The sequence below is a fragment of the Apaloderma vittatum genome, unplaced genomic scaffold (assembly GCF_000703405.1).
Source record: "Apaloderma vittatum isolate BGI_N311 unplaced genomic scaffold, ASM70340v1 scaffold2438, whole genome shotgun sequence".
Taxonomy (NCBI): domain Eukaryota; kingdom Metazoa; phylum Chordata; class Aves; order Trogoniformes; family Trogonidae; genus Apaloderma; species Apaloderma vittatum.
Genome location: NW_009732278.1, coordinates 82,162 through 100,660, shown reverse-complemented (window position 1 = coordinate 100,660; position 18,499 = coordinate 82,162). Strand labels below are relative to the sequence as shown.

General features: G+C 42.0%; 1 protein-coding gene across 1 annotated transcript in view; it reads left to right on the top strand.

Moving 5' to 3' along the window:
* LOC104278468 (unconventional myosin-X-like) overlaps positions 1-18,499 on the top strand; it is a 128,750-nt gene that overhangs the window by 41,259 nt on the left and 68,992 nt on the right. The window contains 2 exon segments of the mRNA XM_009875452.1: positions 10,787-10,974; positions 17,721-17,855. Of these exon segments, the coding sequence (XP_009873754.1) occupies positions 10,787-10,974; positions 17,721-17,855 (323 nt within the window).

Here is an 18,499-nt window from a genome sequence, read left to right as displayed (position 1 = left end):
TTAATAACCTGCTGCAGTAGGGGTCTTACCCTCTTCCCTCATCGATGGGCTGTTTCAGTGAGGCAGATGAGGAGGCAGAGGAGGTCAAACTTATATTAAAATATCAAGAAAACTTACTCCTATCTGCTCTGTTTTCTTCTCATTTGGTTGGTAGGAGAATAAATAATATGTGCAGGGTCAATTCCTGTGGACTGCCATGAGTTTTGAATCATGCCTAAGCTCTGCTTAATGACAAATCCATGTTGAAAACTGCAAAGCAGAAATTTGTTCTTTGTGCAGTTTTTGCCGTTGGTGACAGTATATATTGCTAATATCTTCTCAGACTTGCAGGCTTGGGTTTGTGTTGATTTCCCCACACATTTATTGAATGTCACCGCAAACTCTATGAGCAGAGAACAGAAAGTAGGCCAGTGTGTGGAATAAAAAGGAAAATTTTTCAGTCATTTGCCTAAGTGCTGACAGCAGCTTAGTGCCTTTCCATCAGGACTCTGGTAAATGGTGCTGAACCCTTCTGTGTACGCCTTTGCCTTGCTTGCAGGTAAGCTTTGTCTCCTTTCTGTAAGGTCTGTTGCTCCCAGTCCGACTAAAGGCTTTGAAAGGAGGGCAGGAATTTGGACTCTGAAATGAGCTGCTTGTCTGTCACCAGCACGTGTTTTCTTTACATGAGTTAGGCTTTGACTGTAAACCAGCTACACAAAATCCACTGCCTGTTCTACACTGTCCAACTGCCTTATTCACATATTCAGCAGCTTAATATGACAAACAACCCATTTAAGTTGGGAATCAATTAAATAACTTTTATAGCTATTGTCTACCTGTGTAAACGGACTATTAATTCATAACCAGGCTGTTGCTTTTATTTGAAGAGACATAGTCCATTCCTTGTAAACAGTTACAGCTATATCCTTTTGATATCTGTGAGTCTTGCCTTTTAAAGGCAAATGGGGTTCAAAGGTTCAGTTGAGCAGATTTTTGTGACTGCTAATTTCATTTGCAGTCTTAGTGGTGATTTCTGGAGCCATGGCTATTTGGCAGCAGTTCGATGCCATCCAACAAACTACCTGGCAAAAACTTAGATTTCAGTTATCCTGGCTTTTAATTTCTGTTTTCATGCTCTGTTAAAAGTGTAATTCCTGCTCTTCCTGCTGTCCTCCAAAAAAAGCACTTTCTATACAAGAGGTCTGTGAAACATTAAAGGACCATGGTAGTTAGGAAAATCTGAATATCAGTATGTAAAATAGTTGCAGGCAGTCTGAAACGGATCCCCAAAGTTTTGTATTTAAAGTATTTTTTCAGTGTTCTAGGGAACGGCTTTTTGATATATCATCTACCAGCATTTTTGTTTTCGTTTTGATGTATTTTCTCTGAAAGGCCGCTTCATCTTCCCAAGATGAATCTATAGGAAGGAAGACAACCATTTTTGTTTTTTTTTTTTTTTCAATTTTCCTTGCTGGAGGGTGAATTAGACCTTCAGACATCTTTGAAAGACTCATTTGAGCGTTGTGCAATAACAAAGCAGGAAGAAGAACTAGTGTGTGGCCAAAGGCCATTTAAAATGATGTGACAAGCCACGGGGGTCTCTGCGCTTTGTGGGGCCTTTCTGATTTGAGCCAGAGATTGCCTGGTTAGAGTTAAGCTGTGCACTTGTGCGCGCAGATTGTGACAGTCTGCTGTGAAAACCTACATTCAGATGCCGTATTGCAGCCCATGAAAATGACAAAAATCAATGTCTCATTCCGATCGATCGTGTTGTTTTGTTCAGGAGGTCACCTCCTCCCTCCACTTAGCAATGGTAAAGAGAGATGCTCTTCCATAACTGTTTGTATAAACAGTCTGTGCACAAAAGCGCATTATCCCAACACCCGATAGATAGGACTGCTGTATGGTAAAAGTTGTATTGTATTAGTCAGCAAAAAAAATGCTATGAAAACAAGGTGATTCAGTCTTTTTCGTATAGGAGAAAAACTCCCAGAAACTTCTGAAGTTCTTAAATAAGGAAGGATGTCTCTCTGACATCAATATTATTGTCTAATGTTTTGGGTTTTACCTTGGTCTGTAACAATGCTTTTTAATCAGCTTTTCTTTATATTGATTTCATATTTTCCCAAGTAGATTTTTTTTATGTGTGTGTATGTGCAGATTCTGGATAACACTTGCAGAATTTCCTTGAGTATCTCCATCCCCATGGAACAGTCTTGTTCAGCAGAAGAAAATTAATGGGAAAATAAGAAGAGATTAAGCTATGAGTGTGTCTTTTAACCTGTTGCCTATGATCATAGAATCATAGAATGTTAGAGGTTGGAAGAGACCTCTAGAGATCATCTAGCCCAACCCGCTGCCAGAGCAGGATTCCCTAGGGCAGCCACACAGGAACGCGTCCAGGCGAGTTTGAAAGTCTCCAGAGAAGGAGACTCCACAACCTCTCTGGGCAGCCTGTGCCAGGGCTCCGTCACCCTCACAGGAAAGAAGCTTCTCCTCACGTTGAGGTGGTACTTCCTATGTTCTAGCTTGCACTCATTATTCCTTGTCCTATTACTGGGCACCTCTGAAAAGAGACCGGCACCTTCCTCTTGACACCTACCCCTCAGATATTTGTATACGTTAATGAGATCCCCTCTCAGCTGTCTCCTTTCAAGGCTAAACAGCCCCAGTTCTCTCAGTCTCTCTTCCTAGGAGAGATGTTCAAGTCCCTTGATCATCCTTGTAGCTCTCTATTGGACTCTGTCCAGTAGGTCCCTGTCTCTCCTGAACTGGGGAGCCCAAAACTGGACACAGCATTCCAGGTGTGGTCTCAGCAGGGCAGAGTAGGGGGGTAGAAGAACCTCCCTAGACCTGGTGGACACACTTTTCTTAATGCACCCCAGAATACCATTGATTGTCTGGGAAAAAAAAAAATAAATAAATAAAATGCAAAATTATTCCAAAATCTTCTTGTGAGCTGTGCCAGGGAAACAAGCATAAAGCCTGGCCTTTGAAAATGTCTTGGTCTGTTATGCCTTGGATGTGATTTGTGCTCAGCCCAGGGAGGGAGGTGGTAGAAGTGACTGCTGCAGCTTGCGTCACGGGCTGAAGCACACGGGAAGGTGCAGTTAAGCAGTGTGAATGTGCCTGAGAAGATGCTTTTCAAAAACAATGACAAGAATATTTAGCATGTGGGTCTTGGATGTGGGTGACCTTTTGGCGCTTGATCTTCTTAGTGATGTTCTCTTTCACATTCTCATTCCCTTCTAAATACCCTCTCGTATGTTTGTAGTGCAGCCTGTGTTTTAAGAAACAAGCTCATTTTGTAGTAAATTCTGCAACTAACCTTGGGAATCAAAAAGCAGTTTAGAGGTCATAATGTTGTGCACATTGACAGGGAACACAGACGAAAGAAGGGAAAGCGGATGTAGATTTGGGTGGTTGGAAACCCACCATGAATCACTGAACATGGTGGGCGATGCAGAAGTCCAGGCATGTAAGGAAGATTATAGAGTATGACATTTCCATCTTAAAAATGGTTTGATTGGTTGAAAACATCTAAACTTGTAGTTTAGTACTTCCCTTTGATGATGGCTTTTAAGAAAGGAGCTTGGCTTCAGACATTTTGGTTTATAATTTAGGGAGACAGCTGGATTCCATTCCACTGAAATTACCATGGGACTAGCTGAAAGGTGGAGTACACTTACCACAGAGGATAAATCAAGGTCTTACCAAGCAGAAGGGCATTAATTATCATCCTGTTTATGGCATACCCTTGCCCCTTCTGCTGCTTCCTCTAAAAAGCACACCGAAATATGGCCCAGCTATCTTTCTCCTTTTTATGCTGACGTGTATGTGTTGGTTGACTTTGCTTCAGAATAAAACTCAGTTGTGATATGAATCCCTTTACCTGAGAGAACTGGAAACAACGCAGGCTTTATCGGCAATGTGGAGCAAACTTCTGATTTTGCATCCTGACCCCTTGAAATTTGATGCTAAAAAACCCCAAAGTTTGATGACTGTTTTGTACTTTTTCAAAAGTTATCTGCCTCTGCATGTTCTGTTAAAGCACTGGCCTTGTAATTCAGCAACGTTATTATAGCTGTGATGATTTAAAGGTATGAGAGATGTGCAAGTTGTGTGGAACAGGGATAAAAGTATTTACCCGTGGTATCCAAGTAGTTTACTAGGTAGCCAGGTGCATTGCAGTTTTATTTCCAGTTTCCCATGTATTAAAGGTAAGCCCAGAAAATAATACTTGTTGAATTGTCAGGTTGATATTAATACCCCTTTTAAAAAAAAATCCTCTTTTTAAACAGTTATTTTAGTGACTTCAGGAAGGTCCCTGGTTGCTCTGAAACAACTGAGAAACATAATTTTTGAGGCGTCTGTAAACATGCTTTTTTTTTCTGTAACAAAGCAAATTTTTTTTTGTCTCAAAGCAGAAAGTCTTGAAAGCATTCTTAAAAGAGTTGGGCAAAGTGCTATTTCTCAGTGTTAATGTATATATCATAGGATGCTTTGGGTTGGAAAGGACCTTAATGGCCATCTAGTTCCATGCCCCTGCCATGGGCAGGGACACCTCCCACTAGACCAGGTCTCTCAGAGCTCCATCCAGCCTGGCCTTGAACACTTCCAGGGATGAGGCATCTGCAGCTTCTCTGGCAAACCTGGTCCAGTGCCTCACCACCCTCACGGTAAAGAATTTCTTCCTAGTATCTAATATCACTCCCAGACAAAGTCCCTTCGCTTCTTTCCTGTAGGAAAGACACTCCTAGGCACTGGGAGGCCGCTGTAAGTTCTCGCTGGAGCCTTTTCTTCTCCAGGCTGAACAGCCCCAACTTTCTCCACCTGAATACATCTGTAACAAATCCAAATTCTGTATTTGATCAGTTCCAACATTTCTAGTACCAGCTTGTGAAGAGTGTATTGGGGGGTTTTGTGTCATTGAAGAAACACAATGATCAAAATTGAGGAGTGCAGTCTCCTTATGCCTCTTAATAGTGTAAGCCGTTCTAGTTTCTGTTGTGATTATTGAGCAAAGACTCAGTTCGGGAGCAGCACATAATGTCCTTTAACAGCGTCCTCCAGCCTGCTCCTACCTTCTATCCCACTCTCCCTGTAGCATGAGTTACGCAAAGCTTAAAAGAAGTCCTTCCCCCTACCCCTCCTCTTTTTTTTTTTTTTTTGGTCCCTTATTTATTTATTTAAGAAAGAAGGAGGAATGGAATGTCTCAGGTGCTGGGAGTCTGAGAAGTACAGAGGGGTGCCTTGATGTAGAGAGTGAAAGGAGGTTATGACAAAAACTGTGTGGGATAAAATTGATGACCTTATTATTTGGGAAGAGCAACCTTGGGTGAAACACAGAAATCAGAAAGGCTCCTCAGAATAGAAGAGGTATTATGGAGTTGGATATGGAGCAAACCTGAAGGATCTACCCCAAAAAGCACCTGTGAAGGGGGAAAAGATGGTGGTCCTGATGTATTTAGTATGTATAGTTTGTAGGATTGATGAAGTGATCTTGTGTCAGGGCAGTTTCCTTTTTCATTGCTTTTGCTGCAAAAAATGTTGAAGGGGAAATTTCTTACTCTGCGTTTTCCTCTTTTAGTCCAACAGCCTTTTTCTATGTGGGCAAGAAAGACATTTCAAATTATATTTAGTTCATCTAGTCTCCATCCCCTATTTCGGGAGGGAGAGGGGGTGTCAGTGTTTAGTGACCAGCCCAGCCCTAACCCAGGACACTATTGCAAACTTGTAATTTTAAGCTAACTTGAAAAAAATGCTTTTTACACCATTTACATTTGTTTGGCATCAAACTGCAGTAATCTGATTATGTCTTCTGTAAAATAACCACAAAACCCCCTCCTGTGTTAGCTGGCCACTGCAAGTTTTTCTAGATTTCTGTGGGTATCAGAAATCTTTGTGAGCTCTTGAACCCTGTTAAAGAACTAACTGATTTTGAGTGTTTGAAGAAGTCTGGGGTGATTTTGAGACAGGGGTTCAAAGCTGATTGCTATCAGAAGGCAGCAAGCAAAACAAAAAAAGCATTCAGAGAACCGATGAAAAATCTCTTCCTTTCTCAAGTACGTCTTTCAGTCTGACTTTTGCAATGCCATCGCCTTACTTTATGTCTAGTTGAGAAGACAGGGCTTGGACTTCTCATTTTTAAAGTTCTCTAAGAGGATCAAGAAACAATATTGCTTCCTCATTTTGTGCCGAAAGGGGGAGCAGGAGTATCTGTGGTTTGTGACAGAAAACATTTTGGGGGATGCATTATCAATGTAAAATTCCAGTAAAAATTTGGAAGTGGAAGAAGAACCTCATCTTTTCATATGGTAATCAAAGTGTTGCACTGGGATTCAGGCTGAATAACTCAATTTTCATTTATTCTTGGGTTTAAATTAATGTATTAGCAGAGATCTGGTAACAACTTGCTGCTGGCTTAGTTTGTAACAAAGTATTTCAAGAGTTCATGTGTCTTTCTGTCTGAAGTGTCCAGTTGGTTGTATAATGGAGAAAAAAGCTAACTGTCCTGTTTGTTGCCATGGATTTAGGAAGTTGGGCTTCTCATAGGAGCTCTACGTGGTATTTCTCTGGAATACCCCTCAGACTACTTTTCTTACTTGTAACTGCTTTGGAATGATATAATTAAAATAATTATTGACTTTAGGAAACAGGTTAAAAACTGCACGGAACAAGGAGAAAGTATTAATTCACTCTCTTTTAGACAAAGTGAAAGTGATATTCTTACATGAAAAATACCTTTTCTGAAATTTCATCAAACGGCTGCCTTGCAATGTTCGCAAAATGAAGTAATTTGGAGATCTTACCTCAGCCTGTTAACTACTTTAATTTTCCATAGGATGATGCCTGGTGCAGAAACAGCTCTCAGGAGGCAATCAACACCCATTCACTGAACAGCCCTGCAGATTTTGTGTGTCTTTGCACCTGTTTAGCTTGCTGCCAAGTGCTTGCCCTTGCAAAACCCCAGAGCCTGCCCTCCAGGAAAGGGGTTGCGTTTGGCAGCTGCACGGGGAAGGGGAAAGCAGAGCCCTGCCCTCAGGGAGGTGGTGAAGTGCTGCTCTTCTGCACGTGGACACAGAAGTCCTCAACTTCATGGCTCTTGGAGGTGCCAGGGTAGAGGCTAGCAGGAGTAGGATATGCTCTTCATAAAATACTGCTACTAGCATAAGCATATGATAGGTGGGTAGAAGGAGTAAGCCTGGAGGTGATGTAGGTTGTGATTCTTGCAGCAGATCTTGCTGCTGTTGAGTATCCCAGGGAAAGCTTACAAAGACTTTGGGAAATTTTTCTTTTACTGGGTATTTTTTTATTACTAAAAATAGTTTTTAATAACAATAATCAAGAGAAGCGTAGCCAGCAGATCAAGAGAGGTGATTCTCCCCCTTTACTCTGCTCTTGTGAGACCCCACCTCAAATACTGCGTCCAGTTCTGGTGTCCCCACTGTAAGAGGGACGTGGATCTGTTGGAGCGTGTTCAGAGGAGGACCACAAGGATGATCCAGGGGCTGGAGCACCTCTGCCATGAGGACAGGCTGCGGGAGCTGAAATTGTTCAGTCTTGAAAAGAGAAGACTTTGGGGGGACCTAATAGCTGCCTTCCAATACCTGAAGGGAACCCACAGGAAGGCTGGGGAGGGACTTTTTACAAGAGTGTCCCGCAATAGGACAAGGGGAAATGGGTTTAAGTTGAAGGAGAGTAGATTTAGATTGGACCTTAGGAAGAAATTCTTAAGTACGCGGGCAGCAAGACTTTGGAATAAATTGTCCAGAGAAGTTGTGGCTGCCCCCTCCCTTGGAGTATTCAAGGCCGAGCTGGATGAGGCCTTGAGTAGCCTGATCTAGTTGAGAGGCGTCCCTGCCCATGACAGGGAGTTTGGACTAGATGATCTCTAAGGTCCCTTCCAGCCTAGGCCATTCTATGATTCTATGAATAATATTTTTTTTAATAATAGTGATGCTTCAGCTCATGAATACCTTGCTGAACTACTTCAGGTTAAAGTGGAACTTTTGATTTGGCCAGATGTCACCTAGCTAGTCTGTGCAGATATCTAGTGACTGTTCCTGAGTTGGGTTATGACTCTTGGTAGATGATAAATCTGATCCACTGTGTCTGTGAAGAATATAGGGGTTTTGTAATCTTGCCTTTGGATGAGGAAGTAATTTTTTGAGAGTCTAGGTTTTTTTGTCTTGTTATAATTTGGTGGAAATTTGTGCACAAATTTAACTTGTTCTGCCAAGAGGTAATACATACTCAAAGTGTCAGAAGCCTGGGACTGCAAAATCAGAGCTATTTCAGTAGAGGCTGTAGTTCTTAGTAATTTTGCTGAAAGAAAAAGAGAAGGAATTTTAAAAATATTTGACATGTCGTAAGTGTTATTCCATGAAGTGATTTAGGAATATTTTCACCAGTATAATTTCTGCTATTCACCAGGTTTCTGTTATCGCCAAAATTCACTACCTTTTTCCTCTGATACCTTAAATGAATTATAAGGCAATGAGAGGCCAGCTGAATCTATTTAATAAAAACTTTTCTTATTCATGGTAATGACTAATATTTTGGAATTGTTTATATCATTAACTTTTAAAAAGTTACTCTTAAGCCATGGGAAGGACTGCCTTGTGTTAAGCAATTCTGTGCAGAGTTGACTGTGCTCACCTCTTAAGATACTTACTGTTGGAAATAGGAGAAGCAAGAGAAGTCACACTGTAGCTCATGGTGGGGCAGTTTTGCCAGTGCTTTATAACAGGAAGGTCAGGGAGCGTGGAGGTGCTGTTCTGTCAGGTATTTGATCACACAGAAGCTGTAGAGTGGATGCACCATCAAGTTGGATGGTATGTTTTGTGGGGATTTTTTTGTTTGCTGCTTTGCTGTGGCATCTGCTCTGATGGCGTGCCTCAGGTTATTCTTCTTACATTTAGTGTCAGACTTCAGTGAGATAAAGAAGAAGATCTGTAGCTGTTTTATTGGTTGTGCTTGCATTGTTTTAACATAATTTTAAAAAGAATCTCTTGAAATTTTGCCCGTGCAATCTGTGCTGAAGTATATATCAAACTGAGGAAGCTTCTTCTTGGAGACTTCCTTGTTAGTTACTTAACACGAGAGGGAGTGATTCCAGGAAATGAAGCTCTTGCCTCAGTGCTGTAATTGCCCTGTGATACAATATTGTGTTGAAGTGGTATCTTTCCTCTAGGTGAAACCTTCTGAGCTATTACACGGCATGGATGTTTTTTTATAAAACACACAGATTGGAAGTTCACAGCTCTGTAAAAAGTACTTGAGTTACAGTGAGGAGGAATATTCCTCTCACCGCTAGTAAGGTTGTGGTAATTTCAAGGACTCTGCTATAGTTCCCCTCAGCAAAAGCTTGAAGCTGCTGCTTGTGTGGGGTCTGGGGGAGGACCAACAGGTGTATAATGTAACTGCAGGGAAACAAGGAGAAGGGAGAGCTGATACACCATGATAATACATTTCAATTAAGGAGGAGGGAGGCAGGTCAATGTGGAATGTAAAAGCTGTGGAAAAAACTGACAGGAAGGGAAAACGTGAAGAAGCTGGTGGTCCCTGGGTGTTGACGAGTGCCCCCGTGGTTTGCTTTTCTGGAGAAGAGCATGGCTGCAGGAGGAGCACATGGGGCTGTGCTGCTGGGGTGTGCAAGATGCTGCTCGGCTTGCCCCGGCCCCTTCTGGGAAGGGTGCTGCTGGGGTGAAGAGAGCCACAGTCCTGCTGTCAACTTCGCAGCTGGTTTCTGTCGGCAATGGGAGAGTTGACTGGTGGTGAAACATCTGTCTGTGCGCGGGGACCGCGTTAGGAGGCTGGAGACTTGGCAGCCTGGCTCTTCGCACATCCGCGGCAGGGCTGTCGAAGGGAGATGTCAGCTCCCTGCCTGCAACAGCAGAAAGGGCGCTTAACAAAACGAATTTATCACAATGGTAACACCATGAATGCCATGTGATAAGTAATTTCTTGGTCCAGAAATGTACTGGAAATTCTGGAGGTAACATGCTTTGTGTTATCTCCTACCTCAATTAATTTGATTTTATTTGAAAAATGTGTTAAAGTGGCCGAAGGGTGACTGAGAAAACGAACAGCATTCTGAATAGCATTCTGAATAGTCATGTTGTAAATGATCACATTACCACAGCCAAAGAAGTTGAGACAATGGGAATGGACAGAAGCTGCCACCTGGGTGATTTTAGCTGATGTGCTCTCTTATTGCGGTGGCATAGAAATGAATGCCTTGTCAGCTGCCATTGTGGGTCAAACTAGAATTAAGTTGTAGAAACCCAGACTTTTGGGAGCATCTACCAGTTCACCTGCTTTTCTTAGGGGCTGCTACCATACAGTGGTGGTAGTGTCTACCATAATGCTTGATACTTCTGTTTTAGAAATGAGTAGCAGAGAAAGGCTTGAATCCTCTACGTGGAGGTACAGACTTTTGTATGTGTACTTGAGATACAGTTGCGTTTTTAGTGAGTTCGGTGAGTCCTTAAGAATGCTTGAGAAGTAGCTGAAGACCAGTGCTCGTACGCCTTGCTGTGCAGCTGTAAGTGGCGTTAAGGCAGGGGTTTATACGCCAAGAAGCTCAGTGATGTAGGTGGGGTAAGTGTGGAAACATCAGAGGTGGAAACAACAGCTTTTCTTGAAAGGAAGAAAGCAGGGAAAATACCATCCACATTTATCTGAGGGACTGGTAGGCTTTTTTATATGTGTATTTATTGTCTTTCAGCTGGGGAGAGCGTTAATGTGTTCCACTCTATGTGTAATAACAGCTCTTGGTGGGGCGGGTTGTGTGTGCTTGCAGACCTACATCGGTTCTATAGTTGCCTCAGTGAACCCTTACAAGAGCATCCCGGGACTGTACGACTGCGCTGCTGTGGAGCGATACAGCAAACACCACATGGGAGAGATCGCACCTCACATCTTCGCTGTGGCCAACGAGTGCTACCGCTGCCTTTGGAAACGCCACGACAACCAGTGTATCCTCATCAGGTGAGTGACAAGGGCTGCTGCTGCTTGGTTATCTCTACTGATGAGGCTTCTGAGGTGGTTTAGGAGCATGGGTTTCGGTCATGTGGACAGAAGAAATCCAAAATAAAGCAGGCTTTTAAAATGTCATGAATTTTGGGAGAGAGTTCTGAACTTGCTCTGTATCATTCTGTGGACCTGCAACAAAATCTGCGTCTTTCTTATGCATCTTATGATTTCATTTAGTGAGAAAAGCTATTGTATTTTTGTGCATTTTTTGCTACTTACCCATTTATTGTTACCCTAAGTGTCTTCCCCACCTGTTTAAACATCCCTATGCAGCTCTAGTTTGTTGTCGCTAGACCCTGAACCCTATACCTAGAGGTAAAGAAAAAATAACAGTAAATAAAAATAGCGAAAGAGAAAACCCTCCACATTTCAGCAACTTAAAATCTGCCTGATTAATCTTCCTTGCTTAATCTCATCGTGCTTTAGTTTAATGATGATTAAATAGCTTCCCATTTGATCCACTACGTCACTGGTATTGAAGATCTCGCTGCTGCCGAATGGACGTTGAGAGCAGTTGGCATCTCAGTAGCTTTTTCCTGCTTTCGGCTCCTCCTGCCTTCTTGCTCCAGAAGAGCTGAAAACGCAGCCAGCTCTTTTCTCTTTCTCCCGCCTGCCAGCTCAGCTGCGTTGGCTCGCAGGCAAGCAGCCGGACCGGGAGGAGCAGCTTGGTGGCAATGGCAGCGTGGCACTGGCCAGTGGGCTCTGGGCAAGGGGTAGTGCTCAGCGGGGTGGCAGAGCTTGTGTTTTCCCTGCCTCTCCTCTCTTGTCTTCTCAGCGTTTTTGTGCTTAAGCTTGTTTGCTCCCTCCTTCCTGCAGCACAAGCATGGAGAGCTCACCAGCTGCAAAGGCGACATGGTTTTGGCTGTCTTCTGACCTCTACAAGAGGGACCACAGCATGGGGCAGCCGGTGGGGCAGAGAGCAGATGAGGGTTTGATGCATGCAGATCAGCACCCAAGCTGTTGTTAGAGATACGGATCAGATGCACCACAGCTAGCTGTGGTTCCAGCTTTCTGCAAGCTCTCAGGTCACGAGTCTCACATGCCCTCGTCTCTTGGCAGGTTCTGCCTGGCAACAGCACAAAGATGATGGGGAGCTGAGTGTTGTTCTTCAACTTCCTTCAACTGTATTTCTCCTTTTTATTGTTTAATACATAGTGCTGTACATACAAAGCTGAGTCCATGGGATACTCCAAGAAAAAAAAGAAATGCACAGAGGAGCTTGTAATGCGAAAATAGCTAGCCTAGGGTTGTCATTTCATGTTTCTTGTGAATTTCATAGCGTCTTGTGAACAGTCCGTGTACCCGAATTTTGGGCACCAAAATGATTCTGGTGCCTAGCAGGTGGTCTTCAGTATTTTTGTTAATGCTATTCTGTACCGGCCCAAGTATTTTACCTTTCCTTTCAGTTCATCACAAGCTGCCAAGAGAAAAGCAGGCTGTGTCCTAAAAAGGACATAAGCGAAGTCTCTGATGTTCCAGAGGAGTCTCCAGCAGTCTTTGCTCTGTAAACCATATGCTTTGGTACAGATAAGCCATAATATGGAGTTTTGCATTAGCAGTCCCTTTTAAAATGGTTTACTGTGGTCATGGATTAAAACAATGGTTTGTACAAGTTCAGTGTTTCAGACAAGTGCTGTGCTACAACCTTATAAGGGTATCTTGTTTCTACAGAAATAGAAGAAATGGACAATTCTAATCAAAAAATAAAAAGTGAAACCTACTTTCCTAAAACAGTATCATCTGCTTATCTGTGAAGAACTCAGGATTTTATTTTTTTTTTAAATTAACTGAAGGCTTTCAGGGGTTCTCATGAGATTTAGTTAAGTCCCTGTGATCATATACTTAGTCTGGGACATCTGATGTGTAGGTATAACAGTGTGCTTGTCAAATTCAGCATCCTGGTCATTCCTGCATCTTTTACTGGCTTAGGATTAGATCCTCACCATCAGGCTCTCTCAGTTACTACTGGTGTTTGAAAAAAATAGTCGAAGTGGATCTGCAGTATTTCACGTAAATATTCTGGCTTTGTATTTAATGCAAGAGATGATAAAAGAGAAAATTTTGCCTCATCACGAAAACACAGTAGACAGTTACATCCAGTTAAAATGAGTGAATTATTCGTGTAGAGTCCACATTCTGATTTGCAGTTTCACCTGCTCCTAACTTTGGGATGTAGTGACTCAGAAGCAGTTTGCAGCAGCCCAGTAGGGTGCTCAATGCTTTCTTATCATCCGCTGGGCTTGAAGTGCCCTCTGCTGGCACCCAGAATTAGCTCAGCTTTGTTTGGGAGCTGCTTTCTGTAGGTGTTGGGATTCGAAAACCTGTGGAAAGGCTACACCTATTTCGAAATGTTTGGGATATTTGTCTGGATGGGGTGAGGTGAGAGGGTTAAGGCAAACAACTGAATTTAAAACTGTCAGCAATAGTGGCTCAGAATGTAATAGAAATACGAGACCATTTTTCCAGTATAACCACCCAGACCAGAGGTGAAAAGGAAGGAAATGCAGAAGAGATTATATTAGATGGAGGCATCCAAAGATGCTTATTTAGCAGTCTGAGTTACATAGGTTTTTTCAATTCATGATAATGCTACATAAAAATGACTTAGCAGCCTAAAAAGTCAACAAAATGGTGCGTTAAAGAAGCTGTGCATAACCTGTGCAGTAGACTATTTTCACAGTTGTAAAATGGTATTTTTGCTCTCCCAGACTAATTACTGTTTATCTGGCTATTAAACTAGTATTTCGATGTAGACAAAACCGCCAGTTTTGTGTTGATCTGAATCTTGCCACTGCCTAGTTTCATTTAAAACAGGAAAAAAAAAAGCTTCCCACATTTACATTTGGTGCTACAGAAGACAAGTTTAAAAAAAAAAAATTACCGTCTTCTGATTTTTCAGCTGGGAGTGCCTTGGTAGGAGCATGAATGGAGTTGATCTTACTCGAGGAGTAGCCAAACAGCTTGACCTAATGTAGGGAAGGGACTGAGTTCCTCCACAATTAGCTGATGTTCACGAGTTAGGACAGAGTTCAAACCTCCACCTCTTTACTATAAGAGTAAGAAGATATTTTTAGGCTATTTTTTTCTCTTGCTGCACTGTTTAAGGTGATCTACTCCATGCACAAATGAACACATGCTATTTTCTTGGGTACAATAGCAGCTGATCCACTTAAAATCATTCTAAAAGAAGTGTAAAGCAGTCGAAGGAGCAGCCACAGTCACCCTGAGTAACATTCAAGCCAATGCCGCAAGTGCGAAATCACAGTCTGACGCCTGATTTTTTCCTCTGTTATCATCTGATGGCCTGACGTTGTTGTTCAGCTTGAATCAATGGGAACCAAAGTACTCTTTGGCTGAGCCCCAGACTTGTGATGGGAAGATGTTCTTTTCAGACTAACACGCCAAAATTCACATGTGTGTTTGACTACTGTCTTTACTTAAAGGGTCATGTTTTGTCTGTGTGTATCTGTCTTTGGGGTTTTAAAGCCAACAGACAGAACTGAGAAGTCATTTAGAGTAGTGCTGATACCGCCTTGCTCGGATTATGTCTTTCAGAATGAGAAGTCTCTCTCAGTGACCCCTTTTTGTACTGCTGCAGTCTGGAGTCCAGGCTGCTGTGCCTTTAGCGAGACACCCTGCCTAGAACAAGTCACGGAAAAAGTCTAAAGATCTCCTAAGTGGGGGCCTTGTAGGGTTGCTGTCACAATTAATATATTCACAATACTGCATGTAGTGATGTTGAACAAGCTGAGCATTTAAACTCATGGGGCGGAAAGGTTGCTGGAAAGGCTGGCTGTGCACTAAAAAACTTACCCTTTTGCTGACCTTGGTAACTTCTTGTAGACGTAGGCTTTTTAAGGAGTCTGAAAGATTGATCCCACTTAACCTACCATTAATGTGTGTACCTTAGGGTTGAATAAACAACTTGAAAGTTTAGCGTGCTCCTTCTTGATTTTCATCTCATTAATAATAATTGTTTCTTATAAAGTGTGCTGTAAAGGAGAAATGCAGAGCCAACTTGATGCACATCCAATTATGGGTCCTGAGCTGAGCAGCACCATGCAGGGTGAGATTGTACTGTCCTGTTGCAGGGCTCCAGGAAGCCAGACACTTGCTGCTCAACAGTAATTGTAAAACTGAAGAGAATAGAGCAGTTACTAGTAATTAATAGAGAATAATGGGTAAGGCCATGCAATTAATAGAAAACAACGAGTAAAACCATCCTTTGCTCATGTCTTGAGTATTTTACACGAGCCTTTTTTTCCCCTTGCTTGATAACCAGGAGGACTTTGTGGAGCTGGAGGTGGTTCAGAAGAGAACAAAAGTTTCTCTTTGCTCCATACATGGGAATGGCTAATGGAGACGAACAGCTTGAATTGGAGGGGGGTCTATCCATGAGACCGTGCACAGTGGAAAGGGGGAGTGCTGGGATGAGTTGTTCTTCCAATATAAGAATTAGGGGGTATCACATGAAGCTAATAGGAGGCAGATCTGAAACAACTAGACTAGTTCATAGGCTTTTTAAGGGAGTATGGCTAGAAACTCGGGGAATGTAAGTCCATTGGAGTTACAAGATGCACAGAACCTTGGGTTTAGATCAGGAACCTTCTGAAACGCAAATAACCAGAAGCTGGAAGGACACAGATGGGAAATATTGCATGTTTTCCCTGAGCATCTCCATCTGACAACTGTCAGAGTTAGGGCACTGGACAGGTAGGTCTTTGGCCTGACCCAGTTCTGAGCCTCTCCTGTTCTAAGAAGAAATCAAGAATGTAAAATGATGCATAATACGAACTGTAGGCACAGGAGATATTTTTCCATGGGCTTTGAATATCTCGCATGTGGAATCGCTCTTGATTACAGTGGGCTAACTTTCACCTTCCATAGAACTATCGGTGCTCCAGAGCGTGGGACAGAGAGTGGAGGCAGAGGAAGGATGGTGTCAGTAAAAGACATGATGTCCTCAATGGCACCCATATCCCAGCTCTGAGTTATACACTGCTCAGACGGTGAGAATTTAGGGGGAAGAGCTATGTATCGCTTGATGATCTTTTTACTTTGATTGCTTGATAATGCAAGGGTTTGTGAAGCTCTTTCAAAACTAAGAGTAGGAATCTTTTGCACAAGGGGCAAGTATGAAATACAGGGAACGTTAAATATTTGCTTGGTTGGCAGAGAAGTGTGAGTGAATGAGGGTCTGCAAAAAGAAAGGGAACAAATACCAAAAAGGCTGGATATCAAGGGTAAAAATAAATTAAAAGTACTACAGAATTTGTTTGAGATGATGTAGGTATGACGGATGAATCATAGTTTCTGGAACATACCAGAGGGTAGCGTATCTTGCATGAAGTTTTATGGAACATTTTAAAGACTCTCTGATTCTTCTTGGGAAACACTTAAATCTCAGCTGCAAAACTCTGTCTCATTATGTTTTCTGAATGCCTCTTCCCTGATTATTTTTGTAATCGTTGGCATTCATTTGCAGGAAAACGCCCTACTGCATTCCTGGGTTGTACCTTTGTTCTTTGCTTTTTGCTGGAAAGCATCTTTATACTTTGCCGTAACCTAAAATCTCTAGGGTGACCACTCAGCAATGGCTTGGCACAACAAAAGACTGTCAAATAAACTAAGCTCGATCCACATTCTCAGTTATCTTCCATCAAAGTCCCAAAGACAAAACTCTCACTCGCTACAAAGAAAAAGGTAGCATAAGGGAGTAAACTGAAATTAGGCACACCTTAACTAGAAATTAGGAAAACTAGGAGTTAAGCTGAAGCTTAAGATATAATGCCTTGACTTCAGATGAAAAGTAAGCAAACTAGACAAACTTTAACCACGAGTTATGTTTTGTAGTGTCTCATGGTGTTTTTTAATTATAGGGCTACATAACTGAAGGGAAATGGTATTGGAGAAATAAGCCAAATTTATACCTTCTCTTTTTAGAGTACTGATTTTGAAGAGAAATTGAGCATATTGCTTTTGGTTTGTATCAGCAAGATGGCTTATTAACAGTTTTATTTTAACAGTATTATTTTAAAATATTATTTTAACATTTTCAGGTAGCTTTGTTCTGCTCTGGGTGTAGATGAGAGGTTTTATATGATGATGGTGATGAGAGGTGAAAATTGTATATTTTGAACTTGTGTGAATGGTTTATTTGGATGGACATATAAAAAGTTTGTTTAAAGAATATGAAGCTCACTAAAAATACCAGTATTAATTGTATCCTTTATGTGTTATAATATGCATCGGTGTCTCTAACCTCCTCCTTCTCACAGCAGGGCTCCCTCCCATGGCTGTGACACAACCCCAGACTTTCCCAGCTTAATTCACATGATGGACTTTCTCCCTGACCATTGCCATGCCTTTGTTCTAACTTCGTTTTTCCATGTTGATGTGAATTGTTGAATAGTTGTTTATGTTCAGAGAGTTCCTCATTGCCTCATGGGTGTTTGCTACATGCTTATGCAATGAGTGCCGTGAAATGAGTGCCTGAACAGTGGTACGAAGTCTAAAGATAGCTTACATTTTGTGTTGGGTGTCATATTCAGCAAGCTTCAAGGGGTATTCTGCTGCTGTTCGACTATCATTTCAAATCACTCCAGCCTTCCTGGCCTACAGTAATTTAGAATTTGGAAGGCTGGCGAGGAGGGCTTTTCCCCTGGGACTGTGCAAACACTTCCTTCCTCTTCTTCTTTCAGTGGCGAGAGTGGTGCTGGTAAAACAGAAAGCACTAAACTGATTCTCAAGTTCTTGTCTGCAATGAGCCAACACTCGCTGGAGCTGTCCTGCAGAGAGAAGACCTCCTGTGTGGAACAAGCTATTCTTGAGAGCAGGTACTAGATCTTCCGATACACAGGTGGTTTTTCCAGAAGACATAAGCCTTTTTGTTGAAATAAGAGCCTGCAATGTAATTAGAAATATGGGTACCTTTACTGAACCACAAAGTGAGTATTGTAAAGGGGTAAATATTCCATTAAACTCTACTGGGAGAGTTGTGAACACAGGTCTATCTTAATGAAGCAAAAAGATGCAGAGATTTGAAATGGAAGATGCTTTAGTTGTGGCTTTCGTTCTTTGGCAGGGCTGAATTCGGATAGTCAGAGTGAGGGAAATGGGTGATGGGAGGGGGAGGCCGTTGGTTTGATTTGTATAGCCTGAGGATAGGGTAGAACAAGATACAGCACGGTGAGAATAAAGCGTGCATGCTGAGCAAAGGGAGGATAAGGAGAACTGATAAGACAGATGAGTAAATGCATCAGATAAATTGGACACACTCTACGCAAGCAAAAAAATAACATTCCTCAGTGTTCAAATGAAGTAACACATGCTTCTAAGCTATTAAAAACAAAGACAATTTGAGATGCTATTACTTTTGTTTATCATGCTTCATCTCTGTTTTACCTGTTGTATCTTGATGTAATTATTTTTTTTAGATTGCCTTAGGACAAGGGCTGTTTTCCCTTCTAGCAATTTGCAT